This window comes from Oryzias latipes, chromosome 5, assembly GCF_002234675.1.
Source record: "Oryzias latipes chromosome 5, ASM223467v1".
Lineage (NCBI taxonomy): Eukaryota > Metazoa > Chordata > Actinopteri > Beloniformes > Adrianichthyidae > Oryzias > Oryzias latipes.
Genome location: NC_019863.2, coordinates 19,307,950 through 19,335,175, shown reverse-complemented (window position 1 = coordinate 19,335,175; position 27,226 = coordinate 19,307,950). Strand labels below are relative to the sequence as shown.

The following is a 27,226-nucleotide window of genomic DNA, read 5'->3' as shown; positions in this document are numbered from 1 at the left end:
TGTGCTCCGGATTTTACACAAACTCTACATAACGAATGCAAGTAATGACAATCTAAAATATGTTTAACAGGATCTGAAACCAAAAGCCTACGATTTTCTAAATTCACAGCCGAGTTATTGACAAAGAAATGTGTGAAAACCGAGTCGGTCCAAAACCCAGATTAATTTATTCTCTTCTGACCGTAAATCTGCAAATCAATGCTGTTTTTCTTTCCAGATTTATTTTTTAATTGTTGTTGAAATGTATTATAAAAATAAAAATCTGTTCTGATTCATTGTTCGTTGTCTTCACCTGTGCGTGTGCATTTTCTACCCCAAGAATGAAAATGTAATCTGAGAAGTAAAACCAATAACTGTTGTTCCTTAAAGTTATATTTTTCTTCTCATTTCCAGTTTACATTTAAGAGCCTAAACCTATTTAAAATCTGTAGAAATGTGTGGATTTTATCTCTCGTCCTAATAATTAAAAAAAACATCACAGCGTCAAAGCTCACCTGTTGTGGTGATTTCAAATATTTCCATGAGCTTCTGAACGTCACACAATGGTTAATAAACTGACACGTGCTTTAGAGACCCCTGCAGGCCAGCAGCAGAAATGCATCAAGACAAGGTCTGAACCTGAAGGTTCATCAATTTCCTCCAAGAGACCAGACCACGAACAGAACACAAAGTTCCAGATTACAGAGGAGCAAAGATACAATCAGGGATACAGTCAGGTTTCTTGGCTGAGTGTTCAGTCATGCTCCATCAGCCCCTTCTGAGCTCAGCTATGATTCATCCTTTTCACGCCTAGATCCCTCTGATAGTTAACTCACACATCAGGGTCAGTAAAGTATATTTGAACAGAATCGGATGATTCATTTTGTTTGTTGGATTTTAGTGTCAGACAGATTAACCGATTAATTCACTCTAAATTCACCGCTTGACAGGTCTCTAAGAAGATTAAGATGAGATTAATTATTATACTACGTAAAAATACTCAATAAACACAGAAGCAGCTAAGCTAGAAAAAAACGTTTTTAATTTTAAACCTTAAGTCTTCATAAATTGTTGCCTTTATTCATTTATTCATCGCTTAAATTTTAATCCTATAAAAATCCATGTGCATTATATTTTAAGGGTTTAACTCATTTTTTACATACCTCATAAAAACCTCTCAGTGTCTTGAAACCTAATCTGTTTATTTTATGTACATAATACCATTAATTTTCAATTTTAAATATTTCTTACATGGACTGAGTTAGAAATTTTAAATGTCACTGTACATGTTACAACGTTAAAGGCGTGAAGGTGAAGTAACCCATCCCAGCTGCCTTGGAAGAGAAGGAAAGGGATGTACTGAACAGGCCTCCAGACCATCAGGGCATTCTATTCTATTCTATTCTATTCTATTCTATTCTATTCTATTCTATTCTATTCTATTCTATTCTATTCTATTCTATTCTATTCTAATAATCAGCAAAGAGAACAGTTTGATAAGTGGACAAAGGTATCTTCTTACCTTGATTTACCTTCACAAATTGTAATTGAAAGGAAACTAATTTAAACATGTAAATGTATGTTTTCATTCAAAGCTGCTTTTTATTGCACCTTGCAGACTGTCACTCCTTCATATTTATAGTTGTTAGTCATTTGTTGCTGTGTAATAAATTGCATCACAGCATATTTAATTACTGGAAAATGTATTCAGTCATTTCTGTTCCATCATGTTCATGAATGACTTTTTGAATAGTCACAAAAATGAACAGGTCAGAGTACAAATGTGATGTTATGTCTGTTTATGTTGTCCTTTACAGTTGAGTATTTTTATTTTTTTTGCTGTTAAATGTCTCTAATGTTGCAGTGGAAAACCTTTTAGTGTTCCACTTAGCGTTCTAAATCAATTTTAAAATGTGTAAAAATGATTGGAGTTTTTACACATTTTTATTTTTTATTAACATCAACATTTACACATATCTAACTACTTTATGCAAATATTTTGAGGAGACATGTTTAAATGAAGCCTCAGGTCTTTGGTCCTAATGTAAAGTCAAGTCTTTGGTTACAAGTTAGTGAAGTCTCATGTCCTAAGTTTGACAGTGAGACCTACTTTGTCAAATTTTTGATTCAGTTGTAGTCGTCTTTGGAAATAAACAAGTCAAACTGAGTTGAAGTTGCATCATTTAGTTTGTGTGTCTCCGAAAGAAGCTTCTATTGTTGATTTAAGATGAGTTTATTCACCAAACTTTAGATGCTTAAAGCAGCTCTGATGCCAGTTTGAACTATTTCCATGTCTTTCAGTGTGTTTTATCTTCTTCAGTCTAAAACTAGAACAGTCTGAAGGTCAACATTCACTTTTTTTCACAGTTTCTGTTTCTGGTTAGGCAGCCTAAACATTCAGGTCTCCAAAAATCTCTGAAAATAAAAGTACAAAAGCAAAAGGAAGCAATGTCTGAGTGTTTTTTTTTCTTTTCTTATTTGGATAAAAATAAGTTTTGGTTACTTTAAACACTATTTTCATATAAATGTGCTCTTGTTGATTTTCCAAACAAATCGCGTCAATTTTTTAACAAATCTATGATTTCTTTAAAAAAATGATTATTTTTAAATGCTGGATGAAGTCAGATGTTTCCTTACTAATGATTAATTTGACCAGCTTCCCCTTTTATGAATATTTGAGTAAGAATTTGATGATTGAGGGATGTCTAAAAATAGAACTTTTGTAAGTGTTTTGTTGGGGAGTGGCCTGAGTTCACCAGGAAGTTCTTCAAACAAATTTCTGTACTCCAGCTGAAATGTTCCTGTGTTAAGAGCATCCATCTCTGACCAGATATTCATCAAATCACCACGATGAAGATGCAACATTGTCACATTCATTTCTGACGGAGGGGAAGATAAGGAGGTTTCCTGTAAAGCTGCATGGACTCTGTGTAGCAGACAAACAGATGATCCAGTGACGAGAAAAAGATAAAATCCAAAAAGTAAATCGGAACAAGTGTGTGTGAGTTCTCCTATTTTAGTGTGGTGTGTCTTTGTGCATGGGTAGGGTGTGTGTGGGGGTGGGTGGGAGGGGATGGAGTGGGGTCATTGCTCCAGCGTCACTTTCAATTCCAGAAGTTCACATGCAGATTCGAAAATGTCTGAATGAATGCGTCTGTGTGGAAGCAACGCAATTCACGCATAAAGCAGGTTTTTCATGCTGGGGTGGGACGGGGGAGGGTGGGTCGGCATCTGACTGAGGTCTGTTTGTGTGGACTGATGATGATTCTGGGAAAACGCCTGTATTGACAGGACTGCGGGGGGGGGGGGGGGGGGGGGGGGGTGGCAAAGAGAAGAAACTTTTAGAAAAGTGCTGAGAAGGGTGTGAATGACGGGGCCTGTTTAGGAGCGGGGGGACCAGGCCCTCACCCTCCTGAAAGAAGCCATTTATCCTCCCCATTCACACTGAGCAGAGGGGCTGTGGTGAAGGCAAAAAGTTGAATCCAGTCTGCCCTCCCCTCCCACACTTTTCAAATTTGTATCATCATAACAAACAGTGACAGCTCTGTATCCCTCAGGTAACCTTAAGTTTCTTCACAAACTTCCAGGGGGCGCCACAGCAAATCAGCTTTTACTGATTTGCACAGGTGGTTTGGCGCCGGACACCCTTGCTGACTCAATCCCGTATTCCAGGGGTGTCAAACTCATTTTCACCGAGGGCCACATCAGCATAATGGCTGTCCTCAAAGGGCTTATACATTACTTATCAAGGGCCAGATATAACTTATACGGTACATGTAACTAAATGAAAAGAAAAATAAATGTAACTACTCCTTAATGTTAAATAACTCATTATTTGTTTATTATAACGTTTTATAAAGTGACAATTACAGTTGCATAGAAAACATGTTTGCTTGTTACTCTAGCATAAATCCTTTTAAATTTTATCCACTTATTAAAACCCACATAACTTCATTAATGAAGGATCAAACTGTCCACGTGAATAAAGAAAAATAACATTAACATGAGTTAGAAAGAACATGTATTACACGTGTAACATTTTGTCTGCATAAAGACAGTAGACCTGCAAACATTGAGTACTTACAGCAACTACAAATAAATAATATGTAATCAACTAAAGAAAATTTTTATTTTAAGAAATTAAAAACTTTTATGCTCTCGCGAGCCACATAAAATAACATGCCACATTTGGGCCTTGAGTTTGACACATGTGCTGTATTCTGTCCGGGCTGGGGACCAGCACAGGAAGACCCAGACTTGGGCCCCCTATGGCTACACATGGTTTCCTGAAATCTTTGAATCAGAAAAAGTAGTAATAAATTAAGCTCATCTGAAAATCTAACCATGAAATCAGATACAGGGCTGCACAGGGGTCTAATGTTTGGACTCTCACCCCACAGTGAGAAGGTCATGGTTCAAATCCTAGCTGGGTCCGTTCTAGAGTTTGCATGTTCTTACCGTGCATGCATGGATTTTCTCCAGGCACTCTAGCTTCCTCTCCCAGTCCAAAAACATGCTTTGAATGTTGTTGTTTTTTTGTGGAAGATTCTAAATTGTCCTTTGGTGTGCATGTGAGTGTGTATGTGGTTGTGTGGCACTGTGACAGACTGACACCCATCCAGGGTGTACCCCACCTTCACCCTAACAGAAGCTGTGATGGGCTCCAGCATCCCTGTGAACTCAAAAGGGAATCTGTGGGTTTAAAAGATGGATGGATACAAATTAGATATTGAATGTTTTTGAACTTTTGTCATTTGAAATGAGAACGATGTGAGTTGAGTATTGGTGTCCATTTGGTTGAGTTTTCATGAATCATGCTGATGCTTCTTTTGCTTCACACCTGGTCCAGCCATCAATTTTTTTAGTTTCTTCTTCTGTGATTTACTGGCGGTTGGCAAACAGCTTTGTGGCTCCGTCACCACCCAGTCTGGTGTGAGGGTTGGGTGGTGTTTCTTTCCAACTCCAACTCTTTTTTTAGTACCACATCACCAAAATTCTCCTTAACAACTTTCTGTTCCAACCTAATTTCAAATTCTTAAGCAGCTGTAGTACTTAGCATGTTGTGTATATTCCAGTTTACCTTCAGTATACCCATTTGTCCTTGAATATTCTCTGTTGTATTTTTATATACTATCTACGTATTGTCAACTTATAATGTTACAATTTATTCTAAATAGAGGTGTGTACTATATATACACACATATATATCTCTGTAAGTCTCTCTAAGTCTGCAGTAGACTTGCTCTACAAGTACTTATACTCAAGTATACTTAATAAAATAAACTTTAAATATACCACTTTTAAAAGATTACAGTATTAAATGTTCTGTTACCTCAGTTTCCCGTTTTCATTTTTGCCTATCATGAAAAGTTTTTGGTTCAGAAAAGTGCTGTTTCAGTTTGTGTTGATACACTCTTTAAGTTCATATTTCCATGTTTTTCTTTCTCCTTTTCTTCAGAATTTTATTCAAAATTTGGAGTTTCTGCCACTAAGCCCGGTCTCCCGTATTTTGGGTGCTGTCTTATTCTTTTTATTGACAAAAGGATCATTAAAAAAGGAAGGTAATGAAACAGGTCAGAACAAAATGTTTGCTCCTCCTGAAAAGAAGGAAGAGGGATATGCAGCCACAACAAAAGTCGATCCTCCAATCAGCATCACTGATGTCTTTGACCCTGTGATCAGTTAGTCTGCCTGTTTAAATGGTCACATTTTTTATGAAAGGGTCACATGATTCAGAAAATACTGCAACACATTTGTCGGGACCCGTTTCATTTGTTTATTCATACAATGACAATAAAACAACAATTTAAAATCATTGTTTTATGTCTCTTAATGTTTTTTTGAATAGTTTTACTTTTTTAAGTGGATTTTTCTGACATTAATTGATGGACATAATGAATTGTGCCTTAATGTTTCTGCTTTTTCTTTTTAAGAAGTGAGCTATTAAAAAATAAAGTTTTATAACTTTTAACTGACGTTTTTGGTGTTGGATTAAGGAGAAGTTTCATGAACTAAAAAATCCTTTAAGTAGTTTAAATGCTTATTTTGCAGACACTGAAGATTCATTCATGGTGTTTAAAGTTTGCTTCTTGTGTCACATGTTCCTGGGTAATGAAATTCTCTGCAACGTTTGTTTCTTTTGGCTGATATTTAGCGTGAAACCCAAAATCTTTAGTCTAGATCTGATGAAGGACATAAGGAACCTTCATTTACTCCAGAACTCCTGCAGAACAAGCAGGAGTCAGTTTAGGGGTTTGAATGAGATTCATCAGTACATGAAGATTCATGTACTCATCCAGGTAAAAATGTGTGCGCTATCATGGCCAGGCATCCTTCAACATGCACCTTGAAGAACAATAACACAAGAGTTTTTATGAAGTCTGATGTTGATCTTATTAATGCATGGATTCATTTTCTGACATAAAAGAGGGAAAAATGGAATTTTGTCAGGTGAAATCCTAATATTTCTCCACTGCCAATAATGAGACATTTGTGCAAAAGTAATAATGTTTAATTCAAATGAAACCATGCGACAGGACACCGCCACCCTGATAAGATTCACCCAGTTAGAAAATAAACATCCAGAGGCGTACAGAAACACAGGCAGCCCAGACCAAAGAGAGGAAATACAAACAGTAAACAGGAGGCACAGCGCCCCCTTCTGCACACACATCAGAATACAGTGGTGATCCCAAAACAGAAAACAGAAACTGCCCCCCAGCAGCGCACTGATGGCACAGAGACGGGAAAGAACGAGGCACCATGGTTCTGCTGATACAAACACCGCATTTCAGCATCGTTTCTTCCTCTGAAGTGGACATGCGGGGGTCAAACTCAGTATGGAGGGAGGGAGATCAATAATTTAGAGATGTCAGGTCAATGGGTGGAGATTTGTTTATTCTTTAAGAATCCTGACATTAGTGGGGAAATAAAAACAACCTTTAACCCTTCTGGAAATGTAAAGCTTGATCTGATGTGAAGATTTGGCAGCTGCATCCATTCACTCATTTCATGATCTACAGAAGAACACAGACATCACAGAAGGTGGGGGGTCCTGATGGTCAAGATGAAGCGTCCACGCAGGAAGGAAGGATGGAGGAGGCTCCTCTGCATTGCCCCTCCCCAAAAAGAAGGGGATGAAGGTCGGTGGTGGGTGTGCGCACGTGTGACAGGCAAAGGCGGGGTTGCTGAGCAGCAGGAGCCTCAGTTGCGAAACACCTGGCCTTCTGGCGGCTGTGACAGACGGCTGTTCTCCTTCAACATCATGTGCTGCCGCAGCTCCAGCAGCACCATCTTGATGTTGTTGGAGTTCTTCCACCGAGACAGAGACGGCACGGACTTCAGGTCCACCTGAAGACAAACAAACCTGCGGTGAGGAAGTGCTCATGGTTGTTATTCCCTCAATCATTGCACACTTGAGCCTCGTTTCCACTGAGTGGTATGGTTCGGTCCGGTATTTTGAGCGTTTCAATTATAAACATAGACCCATTAAGCCGGACCGAACCATACCATTTTTGGGCCCCCTATTGGTTGTGGGTCCATGGAAAAATGGAACGGACTGGTTAGGGCGGAGCTACTGTTGAAACCCATTGATTGGCTGAAGGTCATAATGATAAAAGAAAGCGCCAAGAAAAGCAGCTGTATTCGTCTTTGCCGTCCGCAATCTTCTGTCAAACAACATTTAATTCTTTGTATGTACGAAGTACCAGAAGCCAAGCGGGGGGGCTGCTGCTGGATGACCTCCACTGTTGTTGTTAGCTTCACTCCGCACGGTCCAACTTTGAGTGGAAACGCTCACCTGAATTGCCTGGACCATTCTAAACTGGAGCGTACCAACCGCTTAGTGGAAACGAGGCTTTACAGATGCGCTCCATTTCTGCCTTTTTAGCAGAAAATCAACCTGATGGTGGAAGAAATAAGTTGTGGTCTCAGTTTGGAATCAATAACAGTTATTTACCTGAACAAAAAGCTGCGTCAGAAATGAGCACAGAAGCCTGAAGTGTCATAAACGTTGGAGCTCTTAAGTGGAAATTCAGAAAACCTTTGCAGTGTTTGGAAAAGTTCATGCTGCCTTTATGACACATTGTGTTGCAGTAATCCCTTTTAGAATCAGAGCTACAAAGATTAACCAGTGAAAGTTATTGAAATTGATGTTACATTTCAAACACACACAAAATCTACTTTGCTGCGCTCATGGAAACTCAACTCATCTTATTCTATTGTTTCTGTACATATTGTACATTTTTCTTTAGACATGTGAGTTACAGTATTTTTATTTTATTCGATTTTATTTTCTATTCTTCACCACTCCAAGGCTGCTGCAATTTCATTGCATCACCATGGACAATGACAATAAAAGGATTCTGATTCTGAAACAATACTAATACTAAACAAGCTAATATGTTGATAAAAATGTTTTAAAAAAGACCAACTTCAATTAGAACAACCTTCATAATCAAAGAAATGAAATTCTGCAAAATCGTTTAAAAGATAAAAAGGAGACATAAAATAAATATAAAATGACTACAATCTGGGAGACAAAGAGTTGCGAAGTAGACCAAAATGAAAGTCCAGTGAAGTGTTACAAGTCATTCATTTAGGTCAGGGGTGTCAGACTCCAGGTCTCAATGCTCAACATCCTGCTGGTTTTATGACCAATCCAGGCCAACCTGCTGCCGATTCCCTGCATCAGGCGTGTTTTGCAGGTTTGGAGCTTCAATGGCAGATTAGATGGAAAATGTGAGGGACATGGACCATTGAGGCCTGGAGTTTGACACCTGTGCTGTAGGTGTTCCAACGTTTCTTCTCCAGCTGCATTAAAGCTGTCCTGGAACACACTGTGGTATTGCACTGCTGTGTTGTGTCAAAAACGACAAAAAAAAGAACAACTAACAACGAAAAGGTGTCAATGAATGAAGTTTCTTTCACCATCAAAGGTTCTCAGAAACTGAGTAGAAACCCTGACAGGAAGAGATCGAGACCCAAAGTCACAACTGCATCAGAAAACACGTTTCTAACAGCTGCACTACAGGCAGAAAACACATTTAAGGACAGTGAAAGCACCAAATTTGATGATTTTTAAAACTATTAATTTATTTCTATTATGGTAACTTCCATCAAATTCATATATTTGTTATCAGCTGTTTCAATCATAAACCTACACATGGTGTGAAGACTAAAGGGTGTAGACCCATTGTTTCATGTTGATGTAATTTATAGATGTTTTATTGTTCAGAATTTTGTCAATAAAATATAAAAGATGGACAGAGAAGCAACATGGTTATTTTACCATGTGAGGCGACTTTGCTAAGTGTTGTTGCGTAAAAATGTGTGGCGTCCATGCTTTAGGAAGACGTTAAAACCATGAAGCCAAAAGAGGGAACAGAAACAAAGATGAACCTCCAGTCTCAAGTTAGAACTATGAAGAGTGAAAATCTTGAGGGGGTAACGGGACAAAATACAGCCAGAAAGCCATTGCAATAATGTTGGAACAAACGAAAGATGTTTTTGCCTGGGCCAGGATACACGGACACTGCACTATTGCAGACTGGATGGTGTCATGGATATCAAGGATCTTTATTGTCGTTTCACCACTGGGTGAAACAATTCAGATGGAATCTTGCTAATCAATTAAACAACAGTATACATATAAAACCCAATGTAAAACGATATGTTGGTCCATGATGAGTGGAGATGTCTGATTAAAAGGTGGTGGAGGGTGATAAGGTGAAAGGATGGCTCTACAGTGTGTGACAATGTGACAACGCTGGAAACAGAGCGGCACGGCTGCACCTGAGAAAAAACTAACAGTTTAATCGGCCTGATAGTTGGGATTGACCGAGACTCGGTGGAACCAGTAAGCCCACGGGTTCTGCGAGTAAGAAAGGACTCTCACCACTCCGGTTGAACTGTTCACACCAGTCATGTTGATCTTGTTGATGAAGCGCACGTGAGGTGGATGTTCTGGGTACCGGGAGCCACAGTCGATCTTCAGGCTGTACATTCTGCCTTCATAAACCGTCTGCAAGTCAGGAAATGACAACATGAACATCATAGGGAAGCTTGTTCAGCTTTGGTAGATTTTCTTTTCCTTTAAATCTGCTGAAGGAAAATTAAAACGCATCGTCTTTGCCTGAAAACCGTTCATAGCATCAGACAATAGAATAAGACAAAGAGCAAATGTGGACGTAGTGGCACTGATACAAAAAATAGGAAAGTATCATCATAGTTCTCCAGCACATTTACTCTTTTAAACATTTAGGGATGAACTTCCTCAAAGCCCGATTCCAAAGGTTTTTGTCTTGAAATCAACATTAGACAGATCGAGGGTCCATGTGTGCTCTTTACACAACTTCAGCTTAATGAATGAACTTCCTCTAATATCTACAACCCATTCACAGAGCCATTCCATTCATAAAGATCAAACTCCACTTGTGAAGTGACGATCAAAGGTTTTCATTGGCTGACGTTGCCTTAGCCAGAATACAGAAATGTGAAAAATCTTTGATCAAAAATAGAACTATGGAAATCCGTTTTGTTTTCTGTTCAACAGGGTTCACTGTTGTGCAGTTTTCTTGCATCATAATGAAAAAAAGGTTGGGTGTGGAGACACCTACTGCAGGTATGAAGTTGGTGGATGACTCAGCAACTGAGTAACACAGCAGATTATAGACCTAATAAAAAGAAATGCCCTGAACTCACAGATAATATGTTGGATTTTTTAAACCACATTTGCAAGACACCGAATGTAAAGAAGTGGGTGTCTCTTTCCTAATCCAGAGAACGCCAGACTGTCGGGCCAAAAATGTGACCCAACCTTCACACCTGTAGACACAAAAGAGTCTTCATGACTGCAAACATGCCAGCTCAGTCTGTCCTGACCAGTGTGTTTGGCCCATTCCATCTGTGGTTCAGCTGTCTACATACCACTTTTCACTTCACTGCAATTTCTCCTAACCTACTACCAGAACCCTGAGCACAGCTCCGGCCCGCTGGAGAGGAGGGCTTTCGGGTGTTGGGGAGTGCAGTTCACCTTCGGGGGACCGATGATCATTCCATTCCAGTGGCTCAGCATCATGTCCTCGTCATTTTCCAGACCCCAGCTTACGATTCCGTCTCCACCCCCTTTCTGACCTTCTTCCAGTTCCTCCAGCAGCCGAAAGTTGCGAGGAACCGTGATGCCTTCAAGAGACACAAACATGTCAGCAACTTTACCTTCTCACAGCAGCCACACATTTCAGTATCTGACTAATGTATTATCATCTACTAATGTAGATGATAAAAACAGTACGGAGAATGATTAAAGCTGAATGACTGGCCTCATAATCTTGATTAGTTGGCTGCGGTTAGGTTTCAGACACAGCACTAAAGCAGGGTACTATTATTGGCTAAGAAAGTCTCCGTCTGACAGTACGCAGCACATTCAGTCATCGTCTCCAGAACCTGAACCTGAACCAGAACTGGAGCTGTGTCCTGACTGATGTTCTGCAGCAGTTAAACTACCTTTTCGTCAGAAAGTGTGTGAGCCACAGATGATTTGCAGAGGAACTGAGCGTTCAAAACACCCGGTTGACAAAGGAAACCATCTGGCAAACACATGTTTATTTACATATGTATCTCGAGTTTGCTTCCTTCATACATTCGCATACAAGTTGAGAAAGACGGACAGCTAAACGGGGCTAGAAGCCGTCTCTTAGTCTGTTCTTGTTCATAGTGGCCTGTGTTGCCTCCCAGAGGACCTCGTTTGGGACGGAAACTGTCTTTGGTGATGCTTTGAGCTTTATTGAGGTCTTTTCTGCTGTTCACACAACCCTCTGCCACAGATTTTTCTCTTCCTCTGCAGTACCACACTGTTATGGCATAAGTCAGAAAACTCTATGCTGGGGCAGTAAAAAGTCACCAGCAGCTGGGTACCAGTTCTCTTTTCTCAGTATCCTCAAAGAGTGAACCCACTGCTGAGTCTTCTCTATCCCCCTGCTGCTGTGTTCATGGGCCAAGAGGTTTGTTTGCTGTGATGTGGACTCTGAAGGAATTCACTCCCTCAACATGTTGACCAATTATAAACGGGGTGGAGGGTCAGGTCTCCATAGGTCTAGTCGTACTGGTGCTCCAGGTGGCCGAGTGCAGAGTGATGGCAATGGCATCTTCTGTGGATCTATTTGACCTGTATGCAAACTGATGCGGGTTTAGGGTGGGGGTTGAACAGGTCACTGCTACAGTTCGGTTGGCTGAGAGGTTTTTTAGGGATCTGGATGATGTTACCGATGACAGGAGGGTGGGATGCTGGCTCGGGTTAGAGACGAGTTGAAAATGTCTGTAAAACCCTGACCTAGTTGGGGATCACAGACCTCCAGTACTTTACCGGGTACGCCATTCGTGCCAAAAGGAAACAAGCGAGAAATGATGGCTGGATAACAAAAAGAAATAAACTACATTAAATTTAAATTATAATACATTATTGGTGAAGCATGAATGGACAGAACCTCATTTGTTAAAATCCTAAACATTGCGTTATGATAAATAACTGACTGTAAACATGCAAATTGATAAAATAGCATATCATTTAAAATAAAAAAACATCTTCACACGTGTGTGAGGTTGTGGGCCCCCTATTCTGAATGTTTTAGCCCTAAACGGTGAACGCATCATCACTGCTGGACGCAGCAGGTTCAGCAGTAAGTTTTGTCAGGAATGTTGCGTCTCCGGTTGAACAACAATTGCCAAGCGACACCCACGTCCGCTGCGGCCACCCAAACCCAGGCCAAGGACCATCATCTGCCATACAAAACCACAGGTCTTCGCGTCTTCTAATCATTTTACAGCCACAGAATCCGCCGAAAACGAAGTAGAAAGCTACGAAAGGGGAGGTCTGCTTCCCCACAGAGCCGCATGCAAGCTAACAGCGCAAAATCCTTTTCTGACCCCAGAAATCTTTAAAACTTAACCCCGTTTCACTTTCGCCGGAAACTGGGAGACCATTGGTGAGCACTACGACTAAACAGAAATAGCAAAAGATGAAAAAAAACAAACAAACCCTATTGTCTCATAAATAAAAATGACAAAAGTACGGGCGCGGGAAAGCTGTACTACCTGATCCGGCGGCTGCTGCCATGTTTACCACTGCATCACGGGAACGCGCACGCACCACGTACAAGCCCTAGTGCGCATGTCCGCCTAGTTTTTGAAAATAACTTTATTTAAAGTGCTTGTCAAAAAACCTAAATTGCCGATCAAATATTGGTGGTAATAATTTATACATGAAGTGTTCATACATGGATCAGTTTTTGATAAATAGTTACAGAAGAAACTGGAAATAATAAAGTATACATGAATAACAAATACCAACAGTTCACCATCTATCCTGATTTATCAGCATCAGGTAATCATTAATATTTCTAAGGCCTATGTAGCTTCATAGGTGAGGTTACATACTGTAATTATAGTGGAGCTGATCCTGAGACGGACAGATCACTCTTTTTCAACACAATAATTCTTATGTTGTTCTACTAGAATTACTATAAAGACAAATTGTTTATGTAATTTTCTAACCAACACAATTATTGAATAAATACAGTTTGATTCGTTACAGTCTGATAAAACACCTTCAGCGTTTCTGATACAGGAACCAAAGGTCAGTCAGTAGTGTGTGAACACTGTGACCATAAGATGGAGCTGCAGTTTCAGAGTTCTAGTTGATGCATCTCGTAAAAAAAGTAAGAACATCCATATCAAGCAGAATATTCTGGGCAAGAAAAAAACTTCAGTTATATCCTTCTTATCATTACTTCGACAAAATGCGGAAATGAGCAGATCATACAAACTCGAACCTCCTACAGACCAGGTTCACAAAATTAGCTCAGAACAAGGAGCTGTCCAGCTTTTTTAAAATGCTTTTGTGTCTGTTTAGCCTGTATTTGGTGTGAATGTCCATGTAGCCCCTGTATTAGATCAAAGGTGGCAGATTCAAATGTGGGTCTCTGATCAACCAGCGAGTCAGGAAACTCTTTCTGAAAAAGGACAGTAAAAAATTATATTAGTTTGTAACCAGTTTTCCAGACAAACAGAAAGATTCAATAAGACTCAAAAGGTCCAATACATGTCTTTTAGAGGTATACTTGCAGCAAGGAAAGAGCAAAAGATGGTTACATTCGATCTGCACACTGAAAATCACGGTCTATTATGCTGTTCGGGACACACACACACTTAAAGGATTTTCTTTTCTCCCATACCTGCATGTCTGCAGCCTTGGGTTCCCTAGTAGATGAAGTTAGATCTGGGTTTGTTTTGGAGCGGCTGCTTCTAGGTGCAGAAAAATGTCACAACAAATTTGTCTCATAATAAAAACAGTGTCTAACAATTCTTACAACTAAAATCTATGATAATATAAGTTAAAGAAAAAATCAGAAACAGTGAGCATTTCTACAAACTATGATTTGGTATGACAATATATTTGAACTAACAAACTCAAAATGTACATTTTCTCAACACTGTTTACAGCATATTTTAAATCCTGTTATTCCCAATTTTGTTCTGTCATTGTGCTATTTCTATGGCTAATTGGAAAACTGCCAAGTCCTGTTTTTGTTTCTTCATCTACTTACATTTGTTTTTTTTCTGGGACTCTATTAAACTTTGAAGACATTTAACCACAGTATTTTCCCACAGCTTTTTCAGTGCAGTGTAAGAACATTTAATTGTCAATTTTAATGAGCATAAACAAAATTATCTGTCTTTTAAACCGTTTCTCTTTGATATTTTGGACTTGTTTTGTTGTTTTTTTTTTTGGAAAGCCATTTGGCCCACATACAGTTCTTTAAAAACTGATGAAAATTTAAGTTTGATGTGATTTAAAATGTCTTCTGGTACTATAATAGTACATGCGCACAAGAAACACCAAAGGGGAATGAAAATAGTGTTACATACATCCCCTTCCTCCAAATGTAAAGTCTCGTTTCAACACATAACAATAAAAAGAATGAAAATAGTGTGTTGTATTAGCATAAGAACGTTGAAAATGCAGAAAACTGGGCCTTTTCGGACAGAAGCGTCACACAGACTCAGAGATCTTTTTCTTTTGTGGAGCCGCCACCAGTGTGTGAATGTGTGTGTGACTGGGTCTGTGACTGCAAAGCACTTCGGGCCTTGTAGGTAGAAAAGCTATGTAAGTATAGACCATTTACCATTTTGTGGAGGAAGAAAGAATTTAAGTGGACAGCTGCAGCGATACCTATGGCTTCATCAACGGGCTGCAGAGGTCCTGCAAACCACTGCAAATAAGTCGTAAATTGAATCCAAATATGTGTAACGTTATCAATAAACATTCAGTTTACCTGTTCAAATATGTTTTTATTCGGTCCGGTCTGCTGCTGCGTTCACTTGCTGCACTGTGTGCTCACGTCAACCTTAATCTTGTAAATTTACTAGATTTAAAGTCGTTATTTTCAAGATTTTTTTCTCATAAATTTTTTATTGTATTTTATTTGTTCAGGTATTTTTTTTTGGTGACCCTAAAACTCTGTCGTACGAATTAAACACACAATTTTGGAATATTTTCCTCTTGAAGAAAGTATTAAGTGTGATGTGTGTATTAAAACAGGCTTGAACCAAAAGTTATGGCACTTCCTGCTTTCCATAGATCCGGGCGGACGGACGGACTGACGCTGAAGTGGAAAAAATGAAATTACAGCCAAACAAAACACGCGTGATGCTCCATCAGTGTTTCGTGGACCCGGAACGTTCGGTTTCGGCTGCTCGAAGTTCTGAAAACTCCAAGCGGCGCAGATGACCGGCACCAGGACTCAGGAGGAATAGACCTGTTCGCAGGAGCGCCTGGTTCCGTTCAGATCCAGATGATCCATCATGGGAGCTGCATTGAGGATCCTCTCTGTCTGTGTAAGTGATGGAAAAGTGATCAGAGATATTGATGTAGCAACATGTCCTCTCAAAGTTAACAAAGATAAAGTTCAGTGATTTCTGCAAATGTAATTTAATTAACTTTGAGAACCTTAAAAAGTAAAGCAGAATAGGTTAAAAATTACCGGCTAATAATATTCCACATACAAATGTAAATTAGATTATTCAGATTTTCGACTGTTAATAATTTTAATCTATATCACGTTTTATTTATATTAGCAGAAGGTGCTTTACAGAAAAACAAACATGAGAATTTTTAATGGGGTAGTAGTGCCATAGGTTCTAAGACAAAATAAAAACATGCTTTATTTATCTTTATAAATATACTTTTAATCAAAGTTAAGGCATGTTTTTGTCCATATTCCATTGTTTATTTTTCTAAGATGATGGGTTACCAAAATACACCATGCATCTGTTCCTGATGCAGCCTTTCTGTTATATTTTAGAAATCTTTGTGGCTCACAAGTTAAAAAGTTTGCCCACTCCATCCACAGTGGGGGTGGGCAACTGTGGATGGGGATTAGAGTGTAATTTTCTGATCAGATTTAATCTGATCAGAAAATTACAAAAATGGACTGTAGAATATTGCTGATTGTTTGTACCCAAGTTTCCCAGCACAATTCAATAAGACTCAGACTCAAAACTTATCTTTTGGTCCTACATGAAGCAATGGGCACAGAGAATGGCAACATGTTAGTCTGCACCGAGGCATATTATTTTTCTCAGTCTGCACAGCCCTGTCCTTGACCATGTCGGACAATCTTAGTCCCCCTTGCGTGGGTGTAGGAGTTGGTTCACATCAGTTCTGATGTTTTCCACAGTCTGCAGCTGGGTGTGATGCTAGCACAGCAATTTCCACGAAAAATCTGTTTAGTGCTGAGAGTAGAAGCAGTGTGGTTGAAAACCAAAGAACAAGATTATGTTGCTATCAAATTGATCTGGAAGTAAATAATCAATTTCAGGCAAACTTTGTCATAGTTTCTCTTTCTGTTGCTCTTTACTGTCTTCCTTTACAAGTATTTGTGATGCAAACAAAAAAAGGTCCAATCTTCTACCAAGTTAAGTAAATTTCAATTGGCTGAAGGTGAACCACAGTGAGGGATGTGCTTTGTGTGCACTAACCCGTTTTTTCACAGGACTTCAAACAATGTCTAAATAAATTAAAATTACACTTTTATTTAACCACACAGAAAAAAACAGTCTAAAAAATCCAAAAGGTCAAGTTTTTATGTTTATAGTTGTTATGTCAACGAACAAGACTTTGTTTTTGAACCCTAAAATAAAAAGTGTCAGTGAGTTTCTCTTTTAAAAGGCATTATTGATCATATAGATTCATCATTTTTCAGTTATGCAGACAACACTCAGCTTTATGAGGCTCAGACATCAAACTACTGTGTTCTATTAGATCCTCTGAATGGAAATCTTCCTTTAGCTAAACAATGAGAGGTATTCATTGTTTTTTAGAACAAGTAGCCCATATAGCAAATTTCTAGAAGAATCAAGACCAAACATCAAATTAGAAACCTTGGTGTCATTGTGGACTCAGTCTGTGAGAGACTTTTAGTGCTCACATTAAGGCCAAGACTCACTGATCTCATGTCCAAATTTAGAGAAGCTGGTCCATCTCCTTCAAGATGATCTACTCTTTGCTCTTTTACAAAAAAAAAAAAGAATATTAGAAAGCTGCAGCTCATTCAGGATGCTGCCAAAGTCCAGAAAAAAACTAACACTATATCCCCAAACTATGCAGCCATCACTAGTTTGATAGGGAACTGCGTTTAATACCTGTTTCCAATTATATATTAAAGATAACATTCTTCAGTGTTTTCTTTTTTTCAAAATGATGCTAAATTAAGCAGAGTCCTAGGTTATATGGTACGTACGCCATGACAGGGTTAAAGCTGGTTAAGGTTATGGTTTAGGACTTAAACGCATGAATTTCCCGGGTGTTCCTAAAACCCAACAGATCAGAGATATGCTGGAAGCAATTAGCTGGTAGAATCAATTACTGCTGTGTTTGTTTTAAAAAACTGCACTCCTGTTTAATTGAGTGTATTTTATTGTTCATTTTCCTGTATGCTGCTCAAGCCTTAGCTGCACTAAATATTCAAAGAATGCAAAACAAAAAAAGAAAACAGTAACAAAAAGCAAAAATCAAATATACCATTCAAAAAAAATCAAAGTCCAAAGAAACTAAAGTTATCTATGAGCATTTTCTGAACAGAAGCATAATCCCTACAAAAAAATACACTTGACTCCAAACAATAACATGAGCTGCTTGGAAAGCAGGTTTATCAAAATATTATTTACATACAGTTAATTTGCAGAATATAATCTGTCAGTTGTTCCAGTTTGACAGCAGAAGAAAGGGTTAACATCACCACACTGGGTCAGCTGCTCATACTGGCTTACACGTGTTTAATTGGATTATCAGTGCTAACTGGTTAGTTAGTGCCGCATGAACTCTGCGGGGAATCCAGAATGTGTTTATGTGCGACAGAGGAGCTTCAACGAACACTGTTTCAAATAGTGACAGGTCAGATGAATATTTTCAGTCTTTTTTAGAGGGATGTCGTATACTGCATTGAAAAAATTTAAACCATATTCCTCTTTTTTACATATTGACGTTATATTTCCTAACACAAGCTACTGGTTTACTTCATTTGGTTTTCTTTTTTTTATTAATATGTGACAGATCTGTGTCTTCTTTGGGACATTTTTAGAAAACTCCCCTAGATTTGGAGACTGTTTGTTGAGTTTTATTCAATCATTTCAGGGTTTTCCTCATGGTTCAGATCAGGCTGAAGCATTTTCCTGCCTCATGTTTCCAGCATGACTTCCCGCGTCCCAGACTGTGAGGGAAGTAAGCCGACTTTGTCTGCCCGGCAGAGGAATTAACTTGTTGACAGTCTTGGGTCTCCTTATCTCTTGACATCACCCCTTGATGCTGAAAAAAGGAGCTCAAATTGCAAAAAGAGGGAAGATCCCGGTCCAGAAGAAAAGCTTGATTCCCTTTACACCGCCTTCTCTCCAGCTGGTCTGAGGAGATACCAGAGTTTTCTTAGCTCAGCAGAAAGATAAAAACATTGGATGTAAGAACTGCCTTACATCCCCATGCAGTGGGGGGAGATCAGAAGGCGTCCTGACCACCTCAGAGCAAATCCAGCTGCCCTTCAGAAGAAATTTATAACCTCAGTCTTTCCGTCATCTCTGAAGCTCATGACCAAAGAAGGTTAGAATCCTGTTGCAGAATTGTATTGTAAATAGCAACTAAGAAATCAAGATGTTCACATGTTTGTTGCAGCTTTCTTGTGTCTGCAAAAGTTGCTCCAGTCCATCAAACCTTCACTCAGGTCTAAGATCTCATCATATGAGGTCCTTTCAGCTGTCATTGTTAGGAAACGGTCAGGCTCCACAAGGAGCCTTTTAAAAGTGATGGATGCAGATAATCCAAGTTTTAGATTGGAGAAAGTGACTCTAGAATCTCCTTTAACAATCAGGTTCTGACTGATTTCTTGTTTTCTAATCTAGCTCCACTTTTTACCCCACAGAAAAGCATTAACGACCATTAAAGATCTTTATCTCTCATTCCCATCATCTTTAGATCAATTGTAAAAGCATTCCCAAAGTTCTTTTAAATATATTTTTTTGTTTTTTAGGTAAATCAAAAAACCTGTGTTGTTTTCCAGGACATAGTTTGCTCCATATTTACATTGATTTGAATAAAGAAATACTTAATTTTCTATATACCTGTCTTCCAACATCCAACAAAAAAATGCCACAAGAGTGTGTTAAAAATCCCCTAAAACACAATGTGTCTTTAAGGCATGTATCATAGGCTACGGTAAGGTGAAGCCCGAAGTGACAGAAAATTAAAGGTTTAAATTCAACTGTTCTCGTTCCCTAGCTCATCATCCCACATTTCCTCCAAAAAAAGCAGAAAACAGCTTGTTTTGAAAGAAAGTTAGTCTATTTTGCTGTGGGTTGTCAGCAGCTTGTCATAGGTGACAGAGTTCATCTGCACAAGTTCAAAGTTTCACAACATTCACTCCAGCCTGAAAATAGATTTTTTGCAAGACATGAAAAATGGCAACAATGAAAACAAGAGAAATGTGTGCCACCATGTATCCCGCTATACACTCTTAGACACCTTCATTAGGTTGTCTGACAAGCCTTGCTTTAATCTAAGGTGGCTTTTTGTTTTTGAGTTGTGATTGCGCGCTCATTTCCTGCCTGCTGATGTTTGTCTAATAGCTCCTGTGGTTTTCATCCAGATGCCATGCATGTGCAGCAACGCCACCTGTCCAGTTTGCTGCTGCTGTCCCAGAGGCAGGAACTCCTCGGTCACCAGGATCGTTTACGCCTTCATCCTGCTGCTGGGCACACTCGTCTCCTGCATCATGCTGTCGCCGGGGGTCGATCAGCAGCTCAAAAGAGTACCAATCTTAATTCATTTCATTAAAAAATGGAGGAAGTTGTATGGTCAGAAATAATATACTTTGTAGCCTCTAACTGCTTCTTAGGGATTTATGAAGATTGTCCATTATGGTAAAAAGGAAGTATGGGAAGGAATTTCAGTATAAAACACATCTGATTTTCTTGTGATTTTTCATAACAAACATTTTGTGCTTAAAAAATATAGATATCAAACCAAAACCTGGCAAAATTACCCCAGGGATCTCAGTTTATCTAAATGCACTTCAATAATTTCATTTGGTTTCATTTACTTGGAAAAAATGTCAGACAAACTCCTAAATCTTCATGAAAGTAAAACAATTGAAACTAGTTTTAAACTGTTTTTTGTTAAAAGGATGTATCGACGTATTTGGAAATTCCTGCACCCTTGTTTTCTTCCACACACTGCCCGCTTTGTTCTCAGTTTGTACTCTTTGTTCCAAAATTTCTTCAGACTTTCAGAATGACAAGATTTTTTTATGAAGTTCTAGATGATAAAATCCAGTTACCGTATATGTTAAAACTAAGAAATGGACGATGTCACAAAGTCACAATAGCTTAGGCTCAGGACTCGGCTCTCCGATGGTTGACACTTGGGTCACTTCAATTCCTGGACACGACACCCTGCAGGATGAAGACGGCCCTCCCGATGCTAACGCCCTTTTCCTACTGTCATGCTTATTTTTTAATTACAGCCAACAAACTCCTCTCCTGGTATGTTTCATATATTTCATGACATGCCTCCTAGCTATCTGTTCCTAAATTCAAGGATGGACTTGAAAGAAATCTTTGTTCGAAGTCTCTCAAGGTTTTAGGGGGGATGAGTATCTTGGTATGTTCTCCTCTTCAAGGTTAAAACGTCAGTGTGTGACTGCTGCTCCACTGAAATGGAACAGTCTTTTTCTCTCTTTGTCAGAGAGAGGTTTCTGTAGTGCTTCTCTCTGTCAGAAAGCTGCTTGAATCTTGGATTTAGCAGAACTTCACAGGCCTGAATGGGAAGCCTTCATTTATGAATAAAATTAAAATAATTAAGAAAACCTTAAAAATCCTTAAAAGAATTGATCGTTACAATCGTCCTTTTAAAAGCTATTTATGGTTTTGTCACAGATTTCAAAGTTTTGTAAGATTTTCAAGCATATACTTGTGTAGCGCCCATCCACCTTCCTCGAAAAGCCCAAAGCGCTTCACAGTGACACTCCCATTCACACACACACACACACACACACATTCACACACTGATGGCGGCTCCACTGCCCAACATTGGTGCCAACCTATAACCACCAGAGGCAAGGCGGGAATCAAACCTACAATATCCCTACCACTGCACCACGGCCGCCCTTTTAAAAGGTTTCTATAGATGTCATGTTTAGGGACTTAGAGCTGATTCAGGCAGAGAATTCTGCCTGGTAACTGGATCACTCAGTGGAATTAAGTATAAACATTTGCAACTTTATCATCAATTATTCATTTTAGGCATAATTTTAACCTTAAGAAACCAAAAAGAGATTTTGTTTTTATCCAACAGATGCTTTCACGTTTGTTGCACTTTTTTGTTCATTATTATTATTTTTTTATAATTTAACTTTGCAGCTTTTTGAGGGAGTTTTGGGTTGGGAAGGTTTTTCCTGTAAGTAACTCTTTTGGACTTGTGGTTAACTTCTTTAGCTCATGCAGTATTATACAAGTAAATTGAAGCTATTTTTTAAAAATATTATAGCTTTTTACATTTTCTTTAGTGTTTCAGCGTCTTCAGCTGTTGTAGATAATGTGGCTCTGTGTCTCAGGTTTCCTTCAGGAACAAACCTCACTCTCCTGTAAATTCCTGCAGATTCCAGGCTTCTGTGAGGACGGAGCGAGCCCCCATCTTCCCGTTTTCCAGGCCCACCTGCGGTGTGAGATGCTTGTGGGCTATAAAGCGGTGTACCGCGTCTGCTGCGGCATGAGTTTGTGGTTTCTGGGCCTCTGCATTCTTATGGTAAACATCAAGACCAGCAGGGACCTCCGTGCTTCTATCCACAACGGGTAAAAGCTTCACAAATGGCTAAATTGAATTGATTTATTTGAACTGTATTAAAAATGCTAAAAAATAATAATAATAATGTTTTGATTGGCTGATTGATTGGTGACAAGGTTAGACAACTAAACACACACAATCCTGAGTAGTTGTGCAGCAGCCTTCTGAAAGGCAGAATGCAAGCCATGATAGATTTAAAGAAAAGTCAGGACAGTTTTTACAGCCTGTGGTGATCACAAACATAATCATTGGTTCTCAAGAAATCCAACATAAAAAGCAAACAAACTTGTAACAAAGAACCAAAGGAGCAGAGCAGACATTTGTTAGGCTGTTAGACATAGGGAACCTGATGTTTGTCTTTATAACTTCTGCCTGTCTGTCCAGATTCACTCTTCTGTTTGTAATCAGGAAAGGTTTGTCAAAGTGTTGAACCAGAGCAGTTACATGCAGTCTGTTTTCAGGTTTTGGTTCTTCAAGTTTGTTGCCTTGGTAGCCATCATGGTCAGTGCCTTTTATATTCCCGACAGGCCTTTCACCTACGGTAAGACGCTGAGAATTTGGGTTAGTCGGGCCGTGGCAGAAAAGTTGAAAAAGGTTGTTTCTGGTTTGTGCTTCTGCAGCGTGGTTTGTTATAGGCTCCTGTGGAGCTTTCTTCTTCATCCTGATCCAGCTGGTGCTGCTGGTGGACTTTGCTCACTCTTGGAATGAATCGTGGATGCAGAAGATGGAGAGCGGCAGCTTCAGAGGCTGGTATGCAGGTTAGTGAGCTCCACCTCATCTTTCTATTTTTGTGAAAAATAGGACCTCTGGTTGCTGAAGTAATGATTTTCTGCTTTTCTTTCTGTTCTTAGCTCTGCTCACCGTCACCATGCTGAACTACGCCCTGTCGCTGACTGCTGTCGGGCTTTTCTTTGTCTTCTACACCAAACCGGATCAGTGCTTCATCAACAAGTTCTTCATCAGCTTTAACTTGTTCTTGTGCATCATGGCCTCTGTAGTCTCTGTTCTGCGTAAAGTCCAGGTACAGCAGAACAGACCTCTGATGGATCCTGCTTTTCTTTTCGGACACAGAAAACTCTATTCTGAAGTGCTTCATATTCCCAAGTACAGATTGATGAAATTCTCTCTTGTTTGCTGCTGCAGGAGTTTCAGCCGCGCTCAGGTCTGCTGCAGTCGTCCTTCATTACCCTGTACACCATGTTTCTGACCTGGTCTGCCATGACCAACGAGCCTGGTGAGCACCCCCCCCCCCCCCCCCTCCAACTCTGAGGGCTCTGAATAGACGTATAAATGTTTTTTTCAAGTAACTTCAATCAATGTTCCACAACATGTGTGAATAATTGCCAGAATTAGTCGTATTTATCTTTTGTAAGTTGGAATTAAACTTGGCGCCTTAACTCATATGGTAAACACTTTTGCAGGATTCACTCTATCTCTGTTTGCAAAGTCAATACATGCCATCTACTCCACCACGGATTACAGTATCCTTCCATTTATGACCGATTTTCAGTCTTGTTTAATTATTGGCATTGGCTCGATCTTATCCATAAAATCCAAAATCTCATGTTTTTTTGTAAACCTCTTGCAGACAATCTAGAAGACTTGAACAGACCATTATCTCAGACCTGCCAACGTTCAACCTCAGCTAACTTTAGCTCACACATCATGATGCTGCTGCTGCCATGCTTCAAAAAGGGGGGTGCATGAAGGCCGTGAGGTTTTGTGCATCTTATTCTCTAATCAGTGACAAACATTTAGTTTTACTGTACTTTTGTTTAATAAAACTAATAACGCCTTTATTGTAATTTTTTATGATTGCAGTGTTTATCACACAGCAGAGCTTAGCTGTGCTGTCAAAAGAGCCACTTGGTCTCCAAAGTGGATGCATCAGATCACATGACCAAAAGGGGCCTCTTTGAAAACCTGAACAACACAAACTCACTGGTTTCTCCACAATCACCTAGCTTTATGCTCAACAGGGAGGATAGGGGAAGCAGACCAAAATGTCCTCATGTAATCTACTGTTCACTTCAATCAGCTTAAAAAAATATAATTTTTATTTACTGGTTTGATCAAGAAGAAATTACTTAGTTTCACTCAGTTGAATGTTTTTCTTGCATTTGTTGTGATTCTCCTTCAAGCGACCTCAGTTGTGAATTGGCACTTTCTAAATCAAATAAATTAAATTCTGTCTGGTTTTTAGATATTGGAGTTAGTGGATGTTTCCTCGCCTCTGATTGGTCAGTCTCCCTGCGTGCACCTTTTCACTGTCTTTTCCCTTCTGGCCTCTCTTTGGTGAAACAGAGGATCAGGAAACATGTAGGAACATGTATCATCCGTGTTTTTATTTCTCGGTTATCGTTTCATCTCTGAAGCCGTAATTTTAATTAAAACCTGTGGAAAAAAAAAAAGTCCTACGATGATCCGGGTTTTCCTCTTTTCCTTAGACAGAGAATGCAACCCCAGTTTGCTCAGCATCTTCCAGCAGATTGCCTCCCCGACACCCCCGACTTTGGAAATCGAGAACCAGACGGCTGTGGTGATCCTCCTCACAGAAGAACCCGTCCCGACGTCCCCATATCTGCAGTGGTGGGATGGTCAGAGCATTGTTGGGCTCATCATATTTGTTCTGTGCATTCTGTACTCCAGGTAAACCCTCAAACATAAGCTTTGTGCTCTGGAAAGGGTCTGGGAATGAACACCCCCCCTCCAAAAAAAAAGAAGATTCCTTTTATTTTTTTTAAATTTGTTTTAAGGTTTTACAGACGCCCTTTTTCTCATTTGTGTTATTCTGGAGACACAGTTCTTCAAAACATATGAATCTTTTTATTTGTTAAATGTTTTCTGGTAAAAAAAAAAGGGCAATAAATCCTCAGCAATCACATCACCAGACCAAACTGAAAGTGTTAGAGCAGACAGAGAATGGGGGTTCCAATCCCAGTCTTTGAGTTCTTTATGTAGTCTTCATTTGTTCCCAGCATTCGATCGTCCAACACAACCCAAGTCAACAAGCTGACCATGGCCTCCAAAGACTCGGCCATCCTGGCGGAGGGTGGGGGCAGCGGCGAGCTGTCGGACGAGTCCATGTCCCTCCGGCGGGTGGAGGACAACGAACGGGAAATGGTGCAGTACAGCTACTCCTTCTTCCACTTCATGCTCTTCCTGGCTTCACTGTACATCATGATGATCCTCACCAACTGGTACAGGTCAGTGCCCCCCCCCCACTCCACACCCCACCTCCATTCTGTCCACACTCATTTGAGAAAAATAAAGACAAATGGTTCTTTCCCCTCTCTGCAGTCCTGATGCAGACTACACGATAACCAGCAAGTGGCCCACAGTGTGGGTGAAGATCTCCTCCAGCTGGTTGTGTTTGGCCCTCTACATCTGGACTCTGGTGGCTCCCATGATCCTCACCAATCGGGACTTCAGCTGATCACTGTTCCTGTTGAGAAAAAGAAATACTGAATGTCACATGCATGTTTTTACACACAGACGGAGCATGGACCATTTTAGCTGGACAGTTCAAAGCTTCAGATCTTCACTGGTGCCACAAAAGCTCTGTCGGATTCAGCATGGTGTCTTCATACCTGCCGTTTCATCACTGACCGTCACAAGTCTGTGCTGCAACGCCAAGCATGTTAATAAACCTATGTTTGTTCCCTTTTTAGTCTTCTCTTAAAATGTAAGTCAATAAAAGTTCCAAACCAAAGATCCAGGAGCTTCCTCTTAAAATCCTTCCTCGTCAGCTCATGTGTCATGCAGAGATCTGGGGCCTCATTTATAAAACTTTGCGTAGGATTTGCGTCAGAAGTGGCGTATGGATGAAACATAGGACGTGCGTACGCACAGAAATATTCGGATTTATAAAACCGTGCGCACGCACATCCTACGCATCTTTCCCTTAATAAATCACAACCAATTCTAAATGCTGCGCAGCTTTTGCGGCTTCATGACACGCCTATAGTTGCCCATAAATAGTCCGTGACACGCCCACAAATGAATATTCATTGATTGCGAAACCATGGCACACACAGAGAGGAAATGAAAAAAAAAACGTAACTTCACTCAATGTGAAGTAGAAGTTATCGTTGGCGAGGTGGAAAAGAGGAGAATAATGTTGTTTGGAGAGCACAGTGTGGGCATTACTAATGCCTAAGCCACGTGAGTGGCAAACGCTGTAATGCTGTAGCCTGACAACCTCGGACCGTGGCCAAAATAAAGAAGGCATGGTCGGACATCAAAGTCGAGGCAAAAAAACGTCTGGCGCTGCATCGAGAGTGTATCTGCCAGGGGGGGGGGGGGGGGGGGGACTAGCGGCAAGAATTGGGGAATCCCTTAGTGGAGTGGTGACTGAGGCGCAGGGGGACGCCGACGCGCCAGATGCATCGGGTGACACACCCCCAAAAGCCCGCGGAGGTCGGAACCGGCTCATAAGCCACTCGTCCTCGTTTGCCAGCAGGGCCGGCCCTGGTCTTCTGGGGGCCCTAAGCGAAATTTAATTTGTGGGCCCTCTAACTGATCAGCAGCACCAACAAAACGCAACTGTTGTTGTAATATAAATGAGATATATCTAGTGCAGAATGTTGGAAAGAAGTGCCTTCACTGTTGTGCGTCTGTGCACAAATGTATGACTGTCCTTTTAAGTAATAATGAAACAATAAGTTTGATTTGGGTTCCATATTGGGTAGATTTGAACTTACCAGCAGCAACATCAACGTTTTCCCTTTCAACAGAAGATGTGGTGACAGGAGTTTCTTCTGCAGCTAAAAAACAAGAATTATTATACAATAATTAATGATGAAGTTAATAAAATAACTATAGCAGAATACTACTAATAGTTTAGTGGTTCAGTTAAAATCTGTG

The 27,226-nt window shown here is 39.9% G+C and overlaps 2 protein-coding genes across 6 annotated transcripts; one reads left to right on the top strand and one right to left on the bottom strand.

The window, feature by feature from the left end:
• Positions 1 to 6,472: 6,472 nt before the first annotated feature.
• On the bottom strand, positions 6,473 to 13,128 carry LOC101155761 (ubiquitin-conjugating enzyme E2 variant 1). Its single transcript, XM_004068906.4, has 4 exons — positions 13,069 to 13,128; positions 11,012 to 11,160; positions 9,875 to 10,000; positions 6,473 to 7,329 (listed from the first exon to the last, which is right to left on the bottom strand). Exons 1-4 carry the CDS (start codon positions 13,088 to 13,090, stop codon positions 7,183 to 7,185), a joined length of 444 nt encoding a protein of 147 aa, XP_004068954.1. The 5' UTR covers positions 13,091 to 13,128; the 3' UTR covers positions 6,473 to 7,182.
• A 2,483-nt stretch (positions 13,129 to 15,611) lies between these two features.
• LOC101159430 (serine incorporator 1) lies at positions 15,612 to 26,076 on the top strand. Of its 5 annotated transcripts, none has more exons than XM_023955055.1 (11): positions 18,306 to 18,427; positions 18,723 to 19,123; positions 20,166 to 20,327; positions 22,175 to 22,368; positions 22,822 to 22,901; positions 22,981 to 23,118; positions 23,212 to 23,381; positions 23,504 to 23,594; positions 24,808 to 25,009; positions 25,339 to 25,566; positions 25,661 to 26,076. In XM_023955055.1, exons 3-11 carry the CDS (start codon positions 20,166 to 20,168, stop codon positions 25,794 to 25,796), a joined length of 1,401 nt encoding a protein of 466 aa, XP_023810823.1. In that variant the 5' UTR covers positions 18,306 to 18,427; positions 18,723 to 19,123; the 3' UTR covers positions 25,797 to 26,076. The 5 variants fall into 5 exon arrangements, with proteins under 5 accessions (XP_023810819.1, XP_023810823.1, XP_023810820.1 ...); XM_023955052.1 differs by having other exon boundaries at positions 18,668 to 19,123; XM_023955051.1 differs by lacking the exons at positions 18,306 to 18,427; positions 18,723 to 19,123 and adding an exon at positions 15,612 to 15,870.
• Positions 26,077 to 27,226: the final 1,150 nt, after the last annotated feature.